General features: G+C 33.6%; 3 protein-coding genes across 5 annotated transcripts; 1 reads left to right on the top strand and 2 right to left on the bottom strand.

Moving 5' to 3' along the window:
* Nucleotides 1-395: 395 nt before the first annotated feature.
* On the bottom strand, nt 396-1,457 carry LOC141594795 (uncharacterized). The gene is made up of 3 exons (XM_074414783.1): nt 1,098-1,457; nt 896-907; nt 396-611 (listed from the first exon to the last, which is right to left on the bottom strand). Exons 1-3 carry the CDS (start codon nt 1,455-1,457, stop codon nt 396-398), a joined length of 588 nt encoding a protein of 195 aa, XP_074270884.1.
* Nucleotides 1,458-2,083: 626 nt separating this feature from the next.
* Nucleotides 2,084-3,283, bottom strand: LOC141594175 (uncharacterized). Its single transcript, XM_074414350.1, has one exon. It carries the CDS (start codon nt 3,281-3,283, stop codon nt 2,084-2,086), a length of 1,200 nt encoding a protein of 399 aa, XP_074270451.1.
* Nucleotides 3,284-11,048: 7,765 nt separating this feature from the next.
* LOC141596526 (putative helicase CHR10) lies at nt 11,049-19,850 on the top strand. Of its 3 annotated transcripts, XM_074416726.1 has the most exons (17): nt 11,079-11,368; nt 13,081-13,088; nt 13,259-13,337; nt 13,434-13,594; nt 13,746-13,883; nt 14,168-14,348; nt 14,465-14,600; nt 14,714-14,831; nt 15,327-15,416; nt 15,761-15,868; nt 15,957-16,160; nt 16,561-16,686; nt 16,772-17,433; nt 17,965-18,110; nt 18,241-18,405; nt 19,241-19,355; nt 19,449-19,784. In XM_074416726.1, exons 1-17 carry the CDS (start codon nt 11,164-11,166, stop codon nt 19,474-19,476), a joined length of 2,670 nt encoding a protein of 889 aa, XP_074272827.1. In that variant the 5' UTR covers nt 11,079-11,163; the 3' UTR covers nt 19,477-19,784. The 3 variants fall into 3 exon arrangements, with proteins under 3 accessions (XP_074272825.1, XP_074272827.1, XP_074272826.1); XM_074416724.1 differs by lacking the exon at nt 13,081-13,088 and having other exon boundaries at nt 11,049-11,368; nt 13,752-13,883; nt 19,449-19,850; XM_074416725.1 differs by lacking the exon at nt 19,449-19,784 and having other exon boundaries at nt 13,752-13,883; nt 19,241-19,359.

The raw sequence follows: 19,850 nt of genomic DNA, 5'->3' as shown, positions 1-19,850 counted from the left end.
TATGTATTATTTTCTAGTGTTAGAAAATTATTACTCTCTACATTTGTGAAATATTTTTAGAGAAAGAAAACTCATAATTTCCTCTCCTCTTAACCGAAATAAGAGAGGACAAAAATCACCATTTTTTGTGTCAAAATTTAAGCTTGTTTTAATTAATACTAGTCTTATATTAATTAAAATAATTAAGGGTATTCCTTGGGTATAATTCCTTAGGAGAGATTCTAAACTTGAATCTTATTCTTCCATTTTGGAAAGCTCAAGATCTAGTAAGAAGGTGAACTTACTAGTGCCCATTTATCCGAAATCATCAATGTAAGAATTGATTTTTCTTCTTATACTTTGTAATAGTTTTGCATGCATAAGATCCATTTTAATTTTATGACTAAATTAAATCATCATACTATGAATATGTAAACATATGAGATTATTGAATCCCAACAAGTATCGATGCTAGAAGTCGAACCATCACATGCTTCCTCATCCATCATAGTAGCACCCTCTTCATAGTGCTCCCCTCCATCACCAACAGCTCTATCGGGTCCAAGTAATATCGATATATCATCCCAATGCTCGATATATTTATTGGCATAAGACGAAGCAAGTGGGTTAGCCTACAATGAGTATGCAAAAAAAAAAAAACACATACATGTTAGTCTGATAAACAAGGTCTCAACTCAAAAGCTTATAATAAAATAATCTGATAAAATACAAGGTCTGCTCACAGAATAATCCTTCTTTCAAGTTCTCAGGAACTGTCATATTTTACAGCACAATATCACCAGAGAAATGAACAGACACAGGCTTTATTATACATCAAGATCGAATCACTACTCGGAAATGAACAACACATGTATTATTAATCGCGGCATTGTGCACCAAATGTAATGCAGCTAACCAGTTTGACAATCTGAAAATCAAATCAGCTTGAATTTGAACAGACAACATTGCAGTCCGAAAAATTAATCCCGGATCTCATAATTTACAGCACATTATCACCAGACATTAAGGCTTTATTATCATTCTTTTTTATCTGATGTAACCGGAACAAAAAAATTCACCCGAAAGATAAATAAAAGAATAGAAAGCAAGCGGATTACCTTGATATATGTATCCCATTCATCCTGATCTTCACGTGGTACTAACACCATCTTCCTCTCCTCATCCCACTTGAATTTAGTTTTGGTTCTTATCTCCATGATAGTTCCATAGTGCCTTCTCCGAATCTTGACACGATTCCTCACATTTTCGGTAGTAACGGATACATTTAGCTTGCTTCTTACCTCATCTACCACCGCTTGGTAGGCTTGAGGCTTCCAATCCCCATCTCCCTTGTTTCCTTGACTTACTTGATTATACAACACCGAGATTAAAAGAGCATCCATTTGGCTATTCCAAGAAATATATCCTCTCTTCTTGGGTTGTGTAGGAACCAAAACTTGCTTTCTTTTTTCAGCCATCACCTATAAAAAGATAGGTCAGAATCTACAATATTAAACAAAGCGATTTAAACAAATACTGATAAGTGCAAATTAAACCATTAACATTGCAGCAAAAAAAATTGGGATACGACATTACAACTTCAACTAAAAGCAAAAGTTGATAAACCATTTTACCCACCAAACTGCTGGATGCAAGCTCAAGCACTTGCAATCCAGAACAGTTACCAATCTCAGAGTAGTATTAGTAATGCAAACAGAACTTAAATTCAGATACTTCAGACTAACCAAACTACTAAACCCTTTAGGAATATTTCCATCTAAATTATATATCACCTGGTACTATACTCTAAGGAGCTAGAGAGGCAGTGCACCAGATGGATAGTAAGTACATGCCCCATTCTATCAATATATCAAGTACAGTACATTCATTATCACCAGGTTTTTTCAGTAAAGCCTTGCCAATTTTATTTTTTCAGTACTAGACTATCTAGATACCATTAGTCGAATCATTGTTTAGAAAAGAAAATAGAGAGCATAAATTTAAGGAGCTAGAGAGCATAAATGAAGAGTTTTTAATGACTACTTACCACCATCATTTTCCTCTTTTTTAAGGAGCTAGAGGATAGTCAGATACCCCTCCTAGCTCAATAATCGTTCCACATTTTTGCTGCAAGATCGTCTCTAAACTTATTCCACTCTTCTGTTTGTCTAACACTCACTACATAATCTTCTCCGCCATCCTCTTCTTGTACCACTGCATTTTGTAAATCTTGTTCTACCTCATTCATTAGAGCCGTTTCATCCATTTTTTCAAATCTTAAGAAGTTGTGTAGAATGACACAAGCATTTATGATTCTGACTTGGGTTTTTTTACCATAAAAGCTATTGGTCCTCATAATAGCCCAACGCTTTTTCATGCAACCAAATGCTCGTTCAATTGTGTTACGAGCTGACGAATGGCGCAAGTTAAAAAGCTCTTTGGAATTTGTTGGGGTGTTCCCTCGCCATAAATTTAAGTGGTATCTTGTACCTTTATATGGAGCTAAGAAACCTTCACTATTGGTATACCCTAAGTCCACAAGAAAATACTTATCCTTTGGTACTTTAAGATTATAAGCATGCCTTTGAAGAGCGTCGCGGAGGACACGTTGATCAGAAGCGGACCCTTCCCACCCAGGTAGAACATATGTAAAACAGAGATCTGGATCACAAGCTGCTAAAACATTTGTGCTAATGTGACCATTTCTATCTCGATACCTACCTCGATCCTTTAAAGGGACAGTCATATCTATATGAGTGTCGTCAAGGGCGCCAACCACACCCTCAAACCATTTAAATTTTGGATCATTGAAAAAACTAGTGGTAGTATCAACTTCCTTCACGTAGTATTTTCCTATTTTTACAACAGCTCGGAGCACCGTGTGAAATTGGCGACTCACGATTTCTCCTGATTGTGCAAAAAGAGCTTGAATAGTTCGATTTTTCAAATTGTGAGCAAGGGTGTGGAGAAAAAATGCGACAACTTCTTCATTAGTCACGTTTCTAGAGGTAACTAACCCACCCTTTGATCTCAGAATCCTACATAATTTCTCAAAACAACGCCTATCGAAACGCAATTGTTCTTGACATTTTCTATTGTTTCTTAATGTGTCTAACCACATTGCTCTTTTTTGTGAACGTTCGTGTTCGTTCCAAGCCAAATCCCTAACCTTATACCTTTTGTAATTCAACGCCCCTACTATAACGACAACACAACCCACAACTAGCGTGAAAAGCTCCATATCATCATTTTCTTCTTTTATTCTGACACGTTTAAGTGATTCCCGTTCATTATTACCCGCCATATTACTCAATACCCGCAAATCTGAAAAATTATAGTGAGTTTATAACATGTAAACAGAAGAGTACAGTACATCAAGCATCAGCTCAATGCATTCTGATTTATGTACATTATTTGTTATACACCCTAAAGGCCAGCCCAAATGCTCAAAATATGAGTCTCGAGACTGCCAACCTAGAACATTATCCAACCTAGAACATTATCCACCTACATGACTACAAGCATGAGTGTGACTCCATATATGTTGCATAACTCTCATATCCATGTCAGATTAATGAAACAGTCGTCATTTTTCCTACCCTCTTCCACCTTTCCCAAGGGTAATAAAACATGTGAAAAGCGGCATATTTGTATAATTCCCTAGCCAGCAAGTAAAATTTGATGCTCACAAAATTGCTTCACAAAATGTCTTAATGCATCAGTTAACATGTAATAAGTCAACTAGCAGGTTATCTAATCATTCATACCAGTACAATTCATCTAAATAATGAACCACGAAATTCAATTCCGAAAATAATGCATCAACCTGAGAATGCAATGGATTTCTCTGAGGGATGATAACTGAACTGTTACTGCACTCTTCTGCTTTTGTAATTATGTTTTACGACAAATTAATTCAGAAACACAGGTATTGAACAATTCAGAAAATTAAAGAAGCATAGAACAATTCAGAAAATTACTACATCGACAAATTAATTGAACTCACAAAAATTGAAATTTTACTAATTATACGATACATTTCAACACACAAAAATTGAATATCAACAATTCAATCAACTAATCAAACTATAAACTTCAATACACAAAAAAAAAATCGAATATCAGCTATTCAATGAACAATGAAACGATAAATTTCAACACACAAATCATAATTTAGCATAGAGTAATTAGAAATTTAAACCTAGAAAAATTGAAGAGGCGTAAACATACTTGAATTGCTCTGATGGATGTTGGTGAGAAGAAAAACGATGATTATAAACCCAAGAAAAATCGCACGAACCCTAGAAATTGGGGATGAACTTTGTCGATGAAATTGATGTTGATGAATCGAGATGATGGAGATGTGGACTGTGGAGTGGAGTTGTAATTTGGAATACGGGGGGTAAGGGTGTGGATTTGGAATGGGCCATTTTATTAATCTTTAGAATTTGATAGGATTTCAACCCAATCCAAATCCAAATTATGCTATCAGCCCAAACACCATATTTGGGCCAAATCCGGGATTACAAATGAAATAGCTGTTTCCAAACAGGCCATAAACGAAATTGATTTAATCTCCCCAATTTGACAAAGTATAGTTAATAAAGATAATAAATTAGAATTATACTTAATTGAGATGAGAAGAAATGTTTATAATTGAGTAATTTGACTTGACGGATTTGATTAATTGTGTGAGGAAGAAAACTTGAGAGAGTTTGGGAGAAGGGCAAGGTATCGAAAAGTAATGGCAAAAAGTCCATGAATGAGTAATCCTTGTCCTTGAATGAGCAACTACGCTGAGCTTTTACTTGAATCTTTACACTAGTATTAAACCCGTGCAAATTGCACGGGTTGGTTATTTGAGTTTTGTCAGTATAAAGTTATAAATTTTTCTAGTAATTAGTTATATTTTTTTAATTTGAATGTATTTATAAATAAAGTTTTAAAATAAAGAATTAAAATATTTCTACTTTTTTTAAACAATTTTAATACTTCAAACGTAATGATTAAGTATAAAGTGATTCTCTTGTAGTTGTTGTTGTTGTCGTCGTCGTCGCAACTGGCTAAGTAGTTGTCATAGTACGATATATTATTCTCTTCTAGTTAAGAGCGACTTTATAAAACAAAACTCGACTTATATATAAAACCAATTTTTTTAAATTTTAGATAATAACAATTTTTTGACCTGTTTAAATTACAATTGTTAGTTAGTGAAACATGATAAAATAAAAATTGTGACCCGTTTACATGTAAAATAATTTAGTCGAATTGTTAAATAAACTCGTGATATCGTCACATAAATTTATACTTCGTAATAGCTAAACAGTTAATAGTAACGTTATATACTTTTAAATATTTTATCAATATAAGACGCCCTATCAATAAAATGTTATTTTTTATCAATTAGTCTAATTGTAGATGGGTATATCCGTCTAAAAATGTAGACGGGTCAAATATGTCACCACTAATAAGACAACCCTCATAATCCCACTTGTTGTTTGTCTTATTATAAAGTGATGAAATATTTGACCCGTCTACAACTTTAGAGGAATAATGTCCGTCTAAAATGAGATTGTGTGATTTTTTATATAACAAACATAAAATGTCACGACTTGCCACATTAGCTATATAATTATTGCTTTAATATTTAAATATGAGATATTTCATTAAGCGTATACACTCTCTATAAAGTTATGCATTTTGAACTATATACAAATTCGATGTACTTACTCTAATAATCTCATAAAAATTGCACAACGTAAAATCATATTTGTAATCCTAACATAGGATGATATATTCTTTACTGACTTGTATAATATCAATGTAAAGACACTTACAATTACTTTCTCCGTCTCTGTCATTTGTTTACCATTTTTATTTTGGGGTGTCTCAGTCAATTGTTTACATGTTTTATTTTGGAAATGTTTTTTTATGAATAATTTGATCATCTACACTCGATTTGGTCCAATTATCATCAAATAATTGGTCATCGTTTCCTTTGTCTTTGTGACAAATTAAAGTTAAACAAATGACCGAAACAGATGGAGTAATTGTCAAAGCCCACGTGTTTCTAGTAGGACCATACTCAAGCCGTGTGAAAGGTTGCACTTGGCCCATAATGTAGCAATGGAGTGGATATTTACGTTAATAAAACTCATAAATCAATAAACCCAAAGCTATATTTAAGGAAATGACATTTAGGCCAAAATATCACTACTATGAAATCCACCTCATGCCATATATTATCACAAATTCTCAGAAATCCTTTGTCCCACTCAATTCCACTTCCGCCGCTCGTACCCAATTCTCACCTCCCTAACTCTCATCCTTTATAAGCTTGTTTTTCTTATCTTCATATACCAAGAGAACATTATCAGAGTATTTTTTATCATTTTCTGTATTTATGCTCCTGAAATTTTTATTCGAAACCATTTTTTCCCAAAAAAAAAAAATACGTCAGTTTTATGCTATTTTTTACGATTTCACTTTTTTTTTCTTTTTTCGTTTTATGTAATTTATACACGTTTTAAAACTTATTTTATGGAGTATATATGTAAATGTTTGTTCTTAACATTTTTAATTTTTTAAAAATAGTCAATATTTTTTTTTTCCATTTTTAATTCCTTTTTCTCTTTACTCATTTTGTAAATCATTTTTCTCTTTTTTTTTTCCTTTTTGTATTAGTTCAGAGTTGTATTTATTAATAGTATTAACATTTTTGCAATGAGTTTAATAGTATTCTTTTGTTAATTAATCTCACTTCTCCGTCTGTCATCACTTTTCTCGTTTTTTTTTTTAATCTTCAATGTAATTTCATAATGAGATTATATTGTGTTTATGATTTTTTTTACTTGTATATTCCATATTAAATTTGTAATTTGATGTTTTTAGTTGTTGATTTTTTTAATATTGTTATATTATGATAAAATTAACATTAAAGAGTAATTGTAATTATTTTAATAAAGCCAAGCAATTCACATTAATCACAATTTACGGTTCAGACCCATCTAATAGGCATATTTTTGTATATATAAAGATTGATTCATAGAATTCGATGATGACGCCTGAACGTGATTCTTGGAATTAAATTTTATACAATTTAATTTATGAAATGTGATCCCACTGAACATTTGAATAATTAAGAGCATTAGAGGAAGCAACAATCATGCTGCACAACGTGGGGAGAAAATTTAGGAAATAAAAAATTAGCTTTGACTTGTTGACTTTCAACTACAGAGTGACACGTAGGCTTTGTGATTGTTCGTTTAATAAATAGGATTTTTTAAATTCTAAATGGTCATCAAAGGAGTTTCATTATACCAAGCTAATTTATTATATTACTATTATATTTATTATTTTTACTATTATATTTATATTTAATATATCTCTTTATTATTATATTATCATGATTAATGACAATATTTATAGTATTATTATTATTATATTGTTATCTTATATTTATTATTTTATTAATATATTCATCACTATTAATATTATCATTATTAATATTATTAATAACATATTTATTATTATTATTATTATTATTACTATTATTATATTTAATAGGTAATAATAATAATAATAATAATAATTATTATATTTATTGTTTATTTATTATATTTATAATATTATTAATATTACTATACTATACTTATCATATTTATTTTTTAGTTATTATTATTAATATATTATATTACTAATATGTTATTACTATTATTACTAGAGCTGACAAACTATGACACGACACGAAAACACGACACGAACCCCACAAGAAATTAATGGGTTTAGGTTGAGGCTCAATGACCCATTTATCTAAGTGGGTCGACATGAACACGACACGATATTTAATTGGGTTGGGTTTGGGTTGAGCTCTCTAAACACGAACCCGACACGAATGACCTGTTTACTCAATTAATCCTAATTTTTCTTGATCCTTCATCACATAAATATACTTAAACTTTCCAAATATGGACATGACATGAAAACCCGACACAATATTAACGGGTTAGGGTTGAGGCTTGATGACCCATTTATGTAAGTGGGTCGACACGAACACGACACGATATTTAATTGGGTCGGGTTTAGGTTAGAGAATTTGTGACCCGTTTACATGCAACACGACCACGAACACGAACACAACACGACCCGATCTGTTTGCCAGGTCTAATTATTACTATATTTATTATTATATTACTATTTATTCTTTATATTCCCTCGTCCCGGTCATTTGTTGTCCTTTTTCATTTTGGGATGTCTCGGTCATTAGTTGTCATTTATATTTTAAGAATTAACTTGATAAAAAATTTGATCATTCACACTCAATTTGTTCCCCTTGTCATTTAGTTATTGACCCCTCCTCTTTCCTATGTTTTTGTGCCAAAACTAAAGGAAAACAAATGATCGGGACGGAGGGAGTATATTTTATTATATTATTATTATTATTATTATTATTATTAATGAATAATATTTTTATAATATTTATTATTATTATTAATATTATTAATAATACGTGTTCACATGCAATGGTTTAAGAGGAAATAACAAAGGATATTTTTTTTTAAAAAAAAATATCGTATTATCTAGTTTTTAAATGTAATTCCTTCTCGTAATTATGTAATTTTATTATTATTATTTTTTTAAATTATGTAATTCATTTATTTGTAATTAGTTTCATTTATTCCGATTTGTAATTCATTCCGCTTATATGCCATTAATTTCATTTATTCGGAATGTATACAATTATTTCATAGTATTTGTTCTAAGACGGAATTTGTCGCATGTTTGTATAGCCGGAATTCTGAAGAAATAAATACATTGCACACTAAAGGGTCCCACCATAACATGTATTTCAAAAAAAAGGTCGAATTAATGACGTGACACGCCCTGGATTGAGTATTGTCTTCTGAATTAATAAAGATAAAATTGTCTAAACTAAACTGAAATAAACTAAACCAAATAGAACTTCTCTTAACTTACGTTAACTCAATTAAATTTATTGAGTCAGTCAATTTTACTTAACTTCATTACACTTAATAAGTGATGAATGAAAAAGAATTATCAGAGCAGTGATGAATGCGTACTTGTATACTATTTGGCACCAACAGAATGTTAGCCGGATAGAGAGAAAATTGGAGCCGCCTATTACTGTAGCGATGAAGATACGGAAACTGGTCCAAGACAGGTGCTTTCCAAACATCAAGAAACCTGTTGGAGCAAAGGACGCACAGTGGATCGAGAGATTTGAGCAGAGATGAGTAGCTTAGGCAGGTAGAGATACTGGAAGTATGTAATCAGATAGACTGAGAGATAGATTGTTTTGGTATGTTGAGCAGTGGAGTGTCCTCTAAAATCATGGTAGAAACGATTGTCCTTATATGCCTACTGGATTAGTCTTATGACTGACAGCATTTTGTATATCTTTTCATATATATATATATATATACCTTTACATTTTACCAAAAAAAAAATAATTCTTGTATTCAAAAGTACTTTTTTTAAGTCTGGTTAATTTTGTCAAGTCGGTAAGTGACTTAGGCCCTGTTTTTTATGGCTTTTTAGAGTGAATCAACTCAATCAATGAAGTGAATCAATCAATCGAGCCGAATCAATCAATGGAGCCGAGCCAATCAATCGATGGAGTGAGCTAAGTGAATCGAATCAATGGATCCGAACTAAACTAAGCTGATTGGAGCTGAATTAAACTGAAATAATATTAATTTTCATATTAATTTTAATATTATTAATATTTATACTAAATATAATAATAATAATAATAATAATAATTATTATTATTATTATTATTATTATTATTATTATTATTATTATTATTACATCTTCTTCTTCTTCTTCTAATAATAATAATAATAATAATAATAATAATAATACTAGTAATTATACTCATTTGAATGATTAACTAGGTAGCCACCATGAAGCACAATTCACCATCAATCTAATTAGGTGAAGTAATGGAGCACCGATTTGCTAGATTGATGTTCAAAGTTTAGCCGTTTATCATCTTAATTTGACCGATTAGGTAGCCATCACGAAGTATCAACAATCCTAATTTAATTAATTAGATAAATAAAAATTAACAGACCCTAATTTCATCTTTAACAAATAAATAAAATTTGGTTGATTAATTAAAACTCAACAAATAATATTAGTAATTGATAACAAGTAAATTAATTTATTATTTGATAAATTAGAATACATCTTGTAAGTTTTAAGTCATTTGAGCAATTAAATTAAGTTTTAGGGAAAAATATTGATTTAAGAGTTCACTTGGTTCAGTTTTAGGTGAAAATAGTACAAAATAGAACGTTATGAAAAAGTGTATATGAAAGAGTAAAGTTCGTGTATGAAAAAATAATTAGGTATTAATAATAGTAATATTAAAATTAAGAATGTTATTAATAATATTATTATTAATTAATATTGATATTGATATTCATAATAATAATGGTAATAATATTAATTATATTAAAATGAATATTATTGATTTTAATAACCATAATATTCATAATAATAACAATAATTAGGATGGTTAATTAATAATAAATTAATGATGATGATGATGATGATGATGATAATAATAATAATAATAATAATAAAAGCGGGGGTCAAGATTGTATCTCGGCTGCCCACTAATTTCTTGTAAATTTTTGTTTGGTTAATAAAAGTTTGCGGTTTAAAAAAACATAATAATAATAATAATAATAAATAATAAATAATTATAATAATAAATAATAATAATAATAATAATAATAAATAAAAATAAAAAAAATAAAGTAATAAAAATATAAAATATAATATTAATAAAAATTATTAAGTTTAAGATTCGCAAAATTGAAATTGGCTGAATTTAGTGGAAATTGAATCAAGTGAAATTGAAATGAATCAATGAATGAATGAATGCTGACTGAATCGAATAGAATTGAAATGAATCAATCAATCAATCGAATAGAAATTTGACGGAATCGAATCGAGCGAAGTGAAATTAATCAAGTGGTGAAAATAAGTCGGAAAAAAAACGTGGCCTTACAAAGTGGGAACAACGTGGCAATGACGGAGAAAGAATCTCAACTAAAGTCATTGACCCACAACCGCCAAAAAGAACACAACTGAAAACTCTCCCGCCAAACCTCCGTTAATACACCGTTGACAGTTTCAGAGAGACAGAGAGAGATGAACAGCAGTAATTCATACCAACAGCGGCTTAAAACGGCAGCAAACATCATATTAAACGACGATAACCGTTCTTCAACCACCGATGAAACGGCGTCGTTTAATAGCGAGGAAGTTGGAGTTACCGCAACCCTTAAACCCCACCAAATTGACGGCGTTTCCTGGCTCATTCGCCGTTACCTTCTCGGCGTCAACGTCATTCTCGGTATTATTCTCTCTCTCTCTCTCTCTCTTTTTTTTTTTTTTTTTTTTTTTTTATTGTTCGGGAATTTGTTGTATTTTGAAGAGTTTATGGATTGAAATACTTGGGGTTGAATTGAGTAGGGACAAATTAGTAATTGCAAAATCTCATTTTAATCCGTCTGAAGTCTAAGACGGACTTTTGTTATATCGTGTTACGATGACTCCCTCCGTCCCGGTCAATTGTTGTCCTTTGGTTTTGGCACAAAAACCAAGGAAAGAGGAGAGGGCCAAAAACCAAATGACAAGTGGAACAAAGTGAATGAGAATGATCAAATTACTCATCAAATTCATTCTTAAAATAGAAAGGACAACAAATGACTGAGACACCAAAAATGGAAAAGGACAACAAATGACCGGGATGGAGGGAGTATTTATTTAGGGCTTACTCGATAATCAACACATGAATGAGACGCCCTAAAATGTAATACTCCGTAGTTAAATAATTGACCGAGAACGGAGGGACCGAGAGAGTGCTCAATATCCTAATTTCTTCCAAATTTAATACCAAACTTAGAAGAGGATGTGCAACAAAACTAGCTCGTAATAGTAATGATCAGTGGTGGATTTTGGGTAGGCTAGCTAGGGCGCTTGCCCTGCTGGGACATTGAAATTTTCGGTATTTTAGTTAAAAAGATCGGCCTTTTTTCTTGTTTATCTTATGACATTACCAATTTGCCCCGTTGAAAATTTCCGCGCCCTAAGTGTGTATCCTGGTTCGACCAGTGTAGGTCGTTTGGTTCAAAGAATTGAAATGGATTGGAATGGAGGGTGATACCATGGGGGTATGGAATTAGAACCCATACTTGTTTATAATTGTTTAGTTCGATGTGGGAATAGAGAATAATATAATAGTGGTGGGTGGAATGGAGTTAGAAACTTGGGGGGAGAGGTGGGTATGGGATTCCATGGGATTAGAATGGAGTTATAATCCATCAAGAATCTAACTCCATTTCAAAATGCTCCAACCAAACGCCGATTTAGGGATAAAGCCAGTATTGAACTTTTATCATCGTCAAAACATCAACTAGAAGTAATCTACTAGTCTACCAGTTTAGACGATTTTAAATCTCACATCTTTCAAGTGCAATAAAAGGATTGTCAAACTATGACACAATTGTTTAAAGTATTGAAAGTTTCGAGAATCACGGTCATGTCACAGTCATTAAATTTAAGCGTTGAGGGGGTGTGTTAGAATATCGAGAGGGGAGAGCTTACATTCCTTACACTGTTTTGTGAGACTTGGGGTTATGTTACTTAAGCCTTGACAAGCGTAGTTCCCCTCCATTTCTTTTTAGCGGTCCAGATTATATCTGAAACTATCTAAGTATTTAACGGTCGTGTGATGAGATTGGGGTGAAATAAAAGTATTAAATGATCCCAGAGGAAATGGACCTTTATGTTTCTTTTAGGAAATGGAAAGGATCCTAATTCGGCCATAACATATATCATTCAAGTCCAATGAATGAACTATGAAGTAAACGTTTACGGAGTACAATATAAGGATTGTTAAGAGTATAACAAAATGTATTATGATATGAGTATGAGCTAGACTATCTTTTCAGATCAGTAGACATTTGATTATTTTTTATTGGTTGTATTATTTTCATGTTTCAATTTTTGAGCTGATATCTATTATTTTGTGCCAATCCCTTTTATGTGCATGCTTTTTTACAGGAGACGAGGTACGATGCTTCAGGAACTGTCGAACTTCTTTTCGTATTTAACATAACATATGCAAGCATAGATGAAAATGAGCATAAACTATAGCCATCATGACAATGCGAAAGTAAAGTGAAAGAAATGTTGTTTTGTCCATGGTAATGTTCCGTTAGACTGAGTGATATATTGGCAGATGGGTTTAGGAAAGACTTTGCAAGCAGTCAGTTTCCTGAGCTACTTGAAGAATCATCAAAGGGTCTCAGGGCCGTTTTGTAAGTTAACTGATTTAAGATTGTACATAATTATGATATACATGACTATGAATTGTTTGTCTAAATTCATGTAGATATTCGTGTAAATTTCTACAGTGGTCCTGTGCCCTTTAAGTGTAATAGATGGTTGGATGACAGAAATAGAGAAATTTGCTCCTACGTTAAGAGTTCTAAAGTATGTTGGTGACAAAGAGCACAGACGTTCTTTGAGGAAGGCCATTTATGAGCACGTTCAAGTGCACTCTTCATCTTCTAATGTATGGCTTGTTTCTAGTATAATTTTTTTTTAGCATAGTACGATTGTGCTTTGGCTTTCAAGTGGAGTATTTGTTATAGTATAGAATTTACATCTTTACTGCATTATATGCATGTCTTTTATTTGGACTTTGATTATTGATTTTGGATCGGATGCAGGCATCATCTTTACCCTTTGATGTGCTCTTGACAACATATGACATCACACTGATTGACCAGGACTTCCTTTCTCAATTGCAATGGCAGTATGCTGTCATAGATGAAGCTCAAAGGCTTAAGAATTCTTCAAGTGTATGTTCGGCACCCTTCTTTTATGTCATATTGATATGTTAGCTTATGGTGTAACTGAACTTAAACTTTGACATTGTTTGCTTATTAAGATGCTTCAGGGAAGTTCCTTTGTTTCTGCTAATGTACTGTTGCTTGTCATGAGCTGTAAATATAGTTCACGGGGTATTTTACAATAACGAGACGAGACATTGGCTCTATTGAAAATGGAAAATGGAAACTTATCAATATGTTGTTCTTTCTGTTAAATGATTCAAAAATATCTTTTCTTTTAAACTTCTTGTCAGGTTCTGTATGGTGTACTCAAAGATCGATATATTATCCCAAGACGTTTGCTGATGACAGGCACACCCATTCAAAACAATCTCACTGAGCTTTGGGCGTTGATGCATTTCTGTATGCCCTCTGTTTTTGGAACATTAGAACAGTTCCGTCAAACATTTAAGGCAGTTGGAGATGCTTCAACAGGTCATTGTTCCTCACACAAATCCTGATCCTTCATCCTTCTTTTTAAGAATGTGGAGATGTCTTATTTATATGAGCAAATATCTTCTTAAATTGCTTACTTCAATTCTCTTACACAGGCCATGATGCTGTCACAATAAAGGACCAGCTTAACACTTTGAAGTGCATACTTCGGGCGTTTATGCTCCGCAGGACAAAATCTAAGCTTATAGAAGCTGGAACTCTTGTATTGCCTCCTCTAACTGAGATTACAATGTTGGTTTCTTCTGCCATTGGCTGTTTTATACTAAAAAGTTTTATTTCTCTGCAAAGTATGCAAATGGACTAAAGCTTCACTAAAACCATTTTTATGATACAAATTTCTGCAGGATGGTGCCTCTTGTACCCTTGCAGAAGAGTGTTTATATATCGATTTTGAGGAAGGAACTCCCTAAACTTCTTGCATTGGCTTCTAGGACATCTAATGTCCAATCATTACAGAATATTGTAAGTATTCTACGCCTCTTACTCTAATAACTTGAAGGTAACTGCTTAAAAGAGAAATTTTAATCAACACCTCTTGTAAATATGTCTCAATACAAAAAAAAAAATACCATGTGAACCACCATTTTAGAACATTTTTATGTGTACAGTTTTGTCTTGCGTGAAGCTATGAGTGGTAATTGCTTCATCTTTAGTTGACAGCACATGCTCCCCATGACCTTCAATGGTCTCAAATACTGACTAGTTATGGCCTAAATTTACAACACAAAGTGTACACAAGATTATTTCTTGCGAAGACATAATTTTGTAAAAGTATGTTCTTCTCAAGAAAATAGTAAAAAGTAGCTGTTTGCAAAAGCACTTATTTATAAGGTGGTAGTATGGAATTTTTTCTTGAGAAATATTGTTGTCAACTTGCTGCCAGTAGAATGAAATGGTTACATGGTGACCCTGGGCCTTAAACGCTTTGTTCTGACATATATTAGCATGTTCCTTCAGGTAATCCAGCTCAGAAAGGCATGTAGCCATCCTTATCTGTTTCCTGGTATTGAACCAGAACCTTATGAAGAAGGGGAACACCTTGTTCAGGTAACTTATCTTGATTCATGCCTCTTGCTATCTTCAATTGTCTTTTCTAAGTACGTAAATTACTCTTGAAAGTTGAAAGGTATGGACTAGTGAACTACTAGTCTACAAACTGAGAAGAGAAATATAGGATAATGCTGGGAATATTTTTGGTGACTTGTAGTAACTTCTTTTGTTCTAAGGCGGTACTCGGTAGACATGTTTACTCCTGTCGGGAAAGTGAAGGACCAATTTGAAAAAGAATGTACATACTTCTGATTAACATAAAACAAAGGGTTAGGCAGTTTGACATCATAGCTGGAATATCAGCTTGGATTTGATTACTTATTCCTTTCCTGCTATTTCAGGCTAGTGGTAAACTTTTGATTTTGGATCAACTCCTTCACAAGCTGCATGAATCAGGACATCGGGTTCTCATATTTGCTCAGATGACTCACACCCTTGATATTTTACAGGCTAGTTAACTCTTCATAGAATTGGTGCAATGATCATTTGGTATTCGATGCAAATTTTTGCATTTTAACATTTTTTTTGGTGATTTAGGATTATCTGGAATTGAGACGCTACACTTACGAGCGTCTTGATGGTTCTATTCGAGCTGAGGAACGTTTTGCGGCAATAAGAAATTTTAGCCATCAGTCAACATCTGGGAATATGAAGTCTGATCCCAGTGAACAAGGCGCCTTTGTCTTTCTGATTTCGACAAGGGCTGGTGGAGTAGGGCTGAATCTCATGGCTGCTGACACAGTATGTTATATTCCATACGGCAACGTTTCATATTTAGTAGTCAATTAGTGTCTATCTTTCTATATATGTTACAGACAATTTTCAATCCTCTTCTGTTGCCCTCTATGCTTTCAAGCTTCAATATTCTTTTTAACCATCTTTCAATAGCATGCAATTCGAATTTGAAACTATTCAGATCACGTTGTACTGCTTAATCCATAGACTTTAGCATTTCATAGTATATCCTTCAGGGATGTGAAACTGGTAGGAGAAAAATTTGGAAATTCTAAGAGAGAATTGGCGGTGTCAGGTTGTCTACTTGTCTTTATATATAAGTTCTTGATATGTATCGAGTTTCACACTTCGTATATTTTGTTTTTTTGTGTTGTAAAAACTGTTTTGTCTTTGTGCATGTTCTCAGGTTATATTTTATGAGCAAGATTGGAATCCTCAGGTTGACCGACAAGCATTGCAGCGGGCACATCGAATTGGTCAGATGAATCATGTGCTATCAATTAACCTTGTTACAGAGCGTACTATTGAGGAGGTAAGAACCTTTAGTTGTAAGTCCCAATTGTTTGCCCCAGCGGATGCGTGTAACAAGCACTGAAGCAGTCAACTCTATTTATCAGGTGATTATGCAGAGAGCAACAAAGAAGTTACAGCTTAGTCATGATGTTTTTGGTGAAGATGCTTCAGACCATGTAGGCAAAGAACACTCTGGAGCTGAACCTGGGGATTTGAGGTCTATGATATATGGTTTGCGGCTATTTGACCCTGAAGAGAGTACTACAGATAAGGTCAGTGGACCAAAATTGTCAGAATTGAGTGCAGTGGCTGAGAAAGTACTTGCCAAGCGCTACGACAAGAATCTAGATGAAGATATGGGGGTGATTGGACTAAGTTCTATCAGCTTCGATGGAACAGAATTGAGGGCGGGGACAACTGATGTAGCTGCTGCTATTGATCCTAATTTTGATGAAGCATCTTACCTTTTGTGGGTTGAAAAATTTAAGGAGGCATCAGAGTCGACTGACGAATCTTTCGCAGAGTTGGAAAGCAGGAGAGTGTCCTCCGAGGAAAAACGTGAGAGGACTGAGGCTGCTAGAAAGAAAGCAGAAGAAAAGAAGTTAGCAAAGTGGCAAACCTTGGGTTATCAATCACTTTCCGTTCCCGATCCAGACTTACCTACAGATACGGACTTGACGTCAGATCGTGGTGCTGTAAATTTCGTTTTTGGGGATTGTACAAAACCATTTGATATTTGTCCATCAGAGCCTACCATGGTGTTCAGGTAATTTGTTTTGTGTGTATTTGTTTTCATTTGTGACGTATGTGTTAACTCGGGATATGTAGGAATTTGTATGAAGGCTAATTGAGTTTGTTAAGAAGCTTTCATTGCTATATATTGCTGTTGCTGACGGTTCCTTATGTTCAGTATAGAACCCTTTTCTTTTCCCTAGAACCTAAGGATTCAGAGTTATGATCCTATAGTTCAAATCCTGTTCAAAGTAATGTCGTGAGCCCTTTTCTTTTCCTGGTAATCCAGAATTTAATATTCCTTCCCAGTTCCCAGTGATGTAATCTTGTTATTTCTTTCTCTTTTCCTTCATGATTAATTGGGAGATCATGTCCATCCTAAAATGTCGAGAACACGAAAAGTGTGATTGAATCAAACTTGATAAGAATCAACCATAGTATTTGTATGTCCCATCTTTATCGTTGCGTCCTTCATTTACCTCAGTGGTGAAAAATGTGCTAAATGTGCTGAAGACTCTTCTTTTAGCTTGATTAACTGATTTTTGTCTGTTTGTTTGTTATTCAGCTGTGTTGATGACTCTGGAAAGTGGGGCCAGGGAGGTATGTTTGATGCATTGGCCAGACTCTCCAGTAGAGTTCCAGAGGCATATGAGCGAGCATCTGAATTTGGAGACCTGCATGTCGGAGATCTTCATCTGATACAATTAGATGGTAAATACGTTGGGCACATAAGAATGCCTGCATAAGTACCTTGAAATTTTATTAATAGATGTGGAGCACTTGTTCTGTTCTCTCTGTCTTACGAAATACATGTAAGATGTAACCAGTCATTTGGATGCAGATGCTACTGGTAATCAGTCCGAGGAAAGTAATATGCCTCAATGGGTTGCCTTGAGCGTGGTCCAGTCATACAATCCGAGGCGTAAAGTTCCACGGAGTGGTATCTCAATAAGTGATTTAGAAAGCTGCCTATCAAAAGCATCATCAGTTGCTGCCCAGAACTCTGGTATTATATTATAATCTTTCTGTGGATAAGTGAGAGGTATTATTATTATTATTATGTATTCTGAGGAAAATAACTAAATAGGAGGCTCTGCTTCGTTCCACCACCACCAGACATGTAGATTATATTAAGATTTTGGTGTTTTTGTGAAACTGCAGCTGTTGGGACCTTTGGCAGACCTTACAAAAACAATGGGTGGCTGGGGCCGATCCCTGCTCGGCCCTTCTAATACTCCCAATTTGACCCTGTATAAACCAAAAAGGGTTTGGTCACGAGCAGTAACATTGTTTAGATGACGACTGTTGCATGCCAAACCTGACTGCATAGTGAGTGATTCCGGTCACATTTAATTTTTCACTACCAATTTGACCCCACTTACACCACCCTTTTTTTTAGCCCACCCCTTACTACAGCAGGGGTGAGAGAAAACGCATACCTCTGGTGTCCGGAGACAGAATCTCATAACTGATTTTCACCTCTTTGAACTGTTCTTAATACCTGATTCTGGATTCTTGTCAATTTTATAACTTTACTTTCCGTGCCTTACAAGTTGACACAAATATTTGTACGAGACTGACCCACGGTTATATTAGTCATGTTAGTAAATGCAGTTAGTTATGAGATAAACATTAAATGGGGAATGATGTGTGCATACAATGGTCTTATATGAGTTGTTGTCGAGTAAATGAGGAATATCAAGTGTTGCCGAGTAATTATCACGTATTCACGTTAGATCATAAGATTTGCCTTTCTTGAATACTCGTTGTCTAGTAGGAAAGTGTATTTACGTCAGCTCGAGCAGCTAACTTCATGTTCCTATGTGGACTTCCATGAACAGCCTCGATTCACATGCCACGTATTGGATATCAAGATGGCTCAGATCGTGCAGTTTGGTATTCTATTGAGCGTCTTCTCCGAAAATATGCTTCCATATATGGCATTAAGATCTATGTGTAAGTCTCTTTTCCAAAGCCATTTGCAGATCCTCTTGTCTTCAAAATAAACTCATTTCCCCTGATGATACTCCGTTCTGGTTGTTTATGCAGGTATTATTTTCGAAAATCAGCAAGATAGGAAGTTCGGAACTGTTGAATATATTTCCATGTCGAGTCGTGGAGACGAGGATAAAGTATCTGTAGAAATGAGAAACATGCTTTTGCAACGCCCTTTTTTTTTCTGTCTTTAAATGCTCTTTTTAAGATTAAGATTACTCTTAGTCGAATATCGGCCTACCGAGATTCCGAGAACCTTGTCGCAAACATGTACAAATGGGTGTTTAGGCCTCACATTTGACTTTCATAGAATCATAGTGATAGTTGAATGATTTCCAAATTCATTAGTTTGCATGTTGGTTTAGAAGATCATAAAACGTCCATTAATTACTCGTATTATGTAATAACGTTGATTAGAAATCAAGTTTATATAAGCGAATGCTAGATTCAAATTTA

Source organism: Silene latifolia, chromosome 8 (assembly GCF_048544455.1).
Source record: "Silene latifolia isolate original U9 population chromosome 8, ASM4854445v1, whole genome shotgun sequence".
NCBI lineage: Eukaryota > Viridiplantae > Streptophyta > Magnoliopsida > Caryophyllales > Caryophyllaceae > Silene > Silene latifolia.
The sequence above is the reverse complement of the archived record's forward strand: the minus strand, read 5'-3'. Positions and strand labels throughout refer to the sequence as shown.

Excerpts from the sequence above, each read along its gene's own strand:
- LOC141594795 (XM_074414783.1), bottom strand. The coding sequence starts at position 1,457 with ATGGCTGAAAAAAGAAAGCAAGTTTTGGTTCCTACACAACCCAAGAAG.
- LOC141594175 (XM_074414350.1), bottom strand. The coding sequence starts at position 3,283 with ATGGCGGGTAATAATGAACGGGAATCACTTAAACGTGTCAGAATAAAA.
- LOC141596526 (XM_074416726.1), top strand. The coding sequence starts at position 11,164 with ATGAACAGCAGTAATTCATACCAACAGCGGCTTAAAACGGCAGCAAAC. Across the intron at positions 14,832-15,326 it reads TCCAATCATTACAGAATATT|GTAATCCAGCTCAGAAAGGC; the intron begins GTAAGTATTCTA and ends ATGTTCCTTCAG. Across the intron at positions 18,406-19,240 it reads AGTTGCTGCCCAGAACTCTG|CCTCGATTCACATGCCACGT; the intron begins GTATTATATTAT and ends TTCCATGAACAG.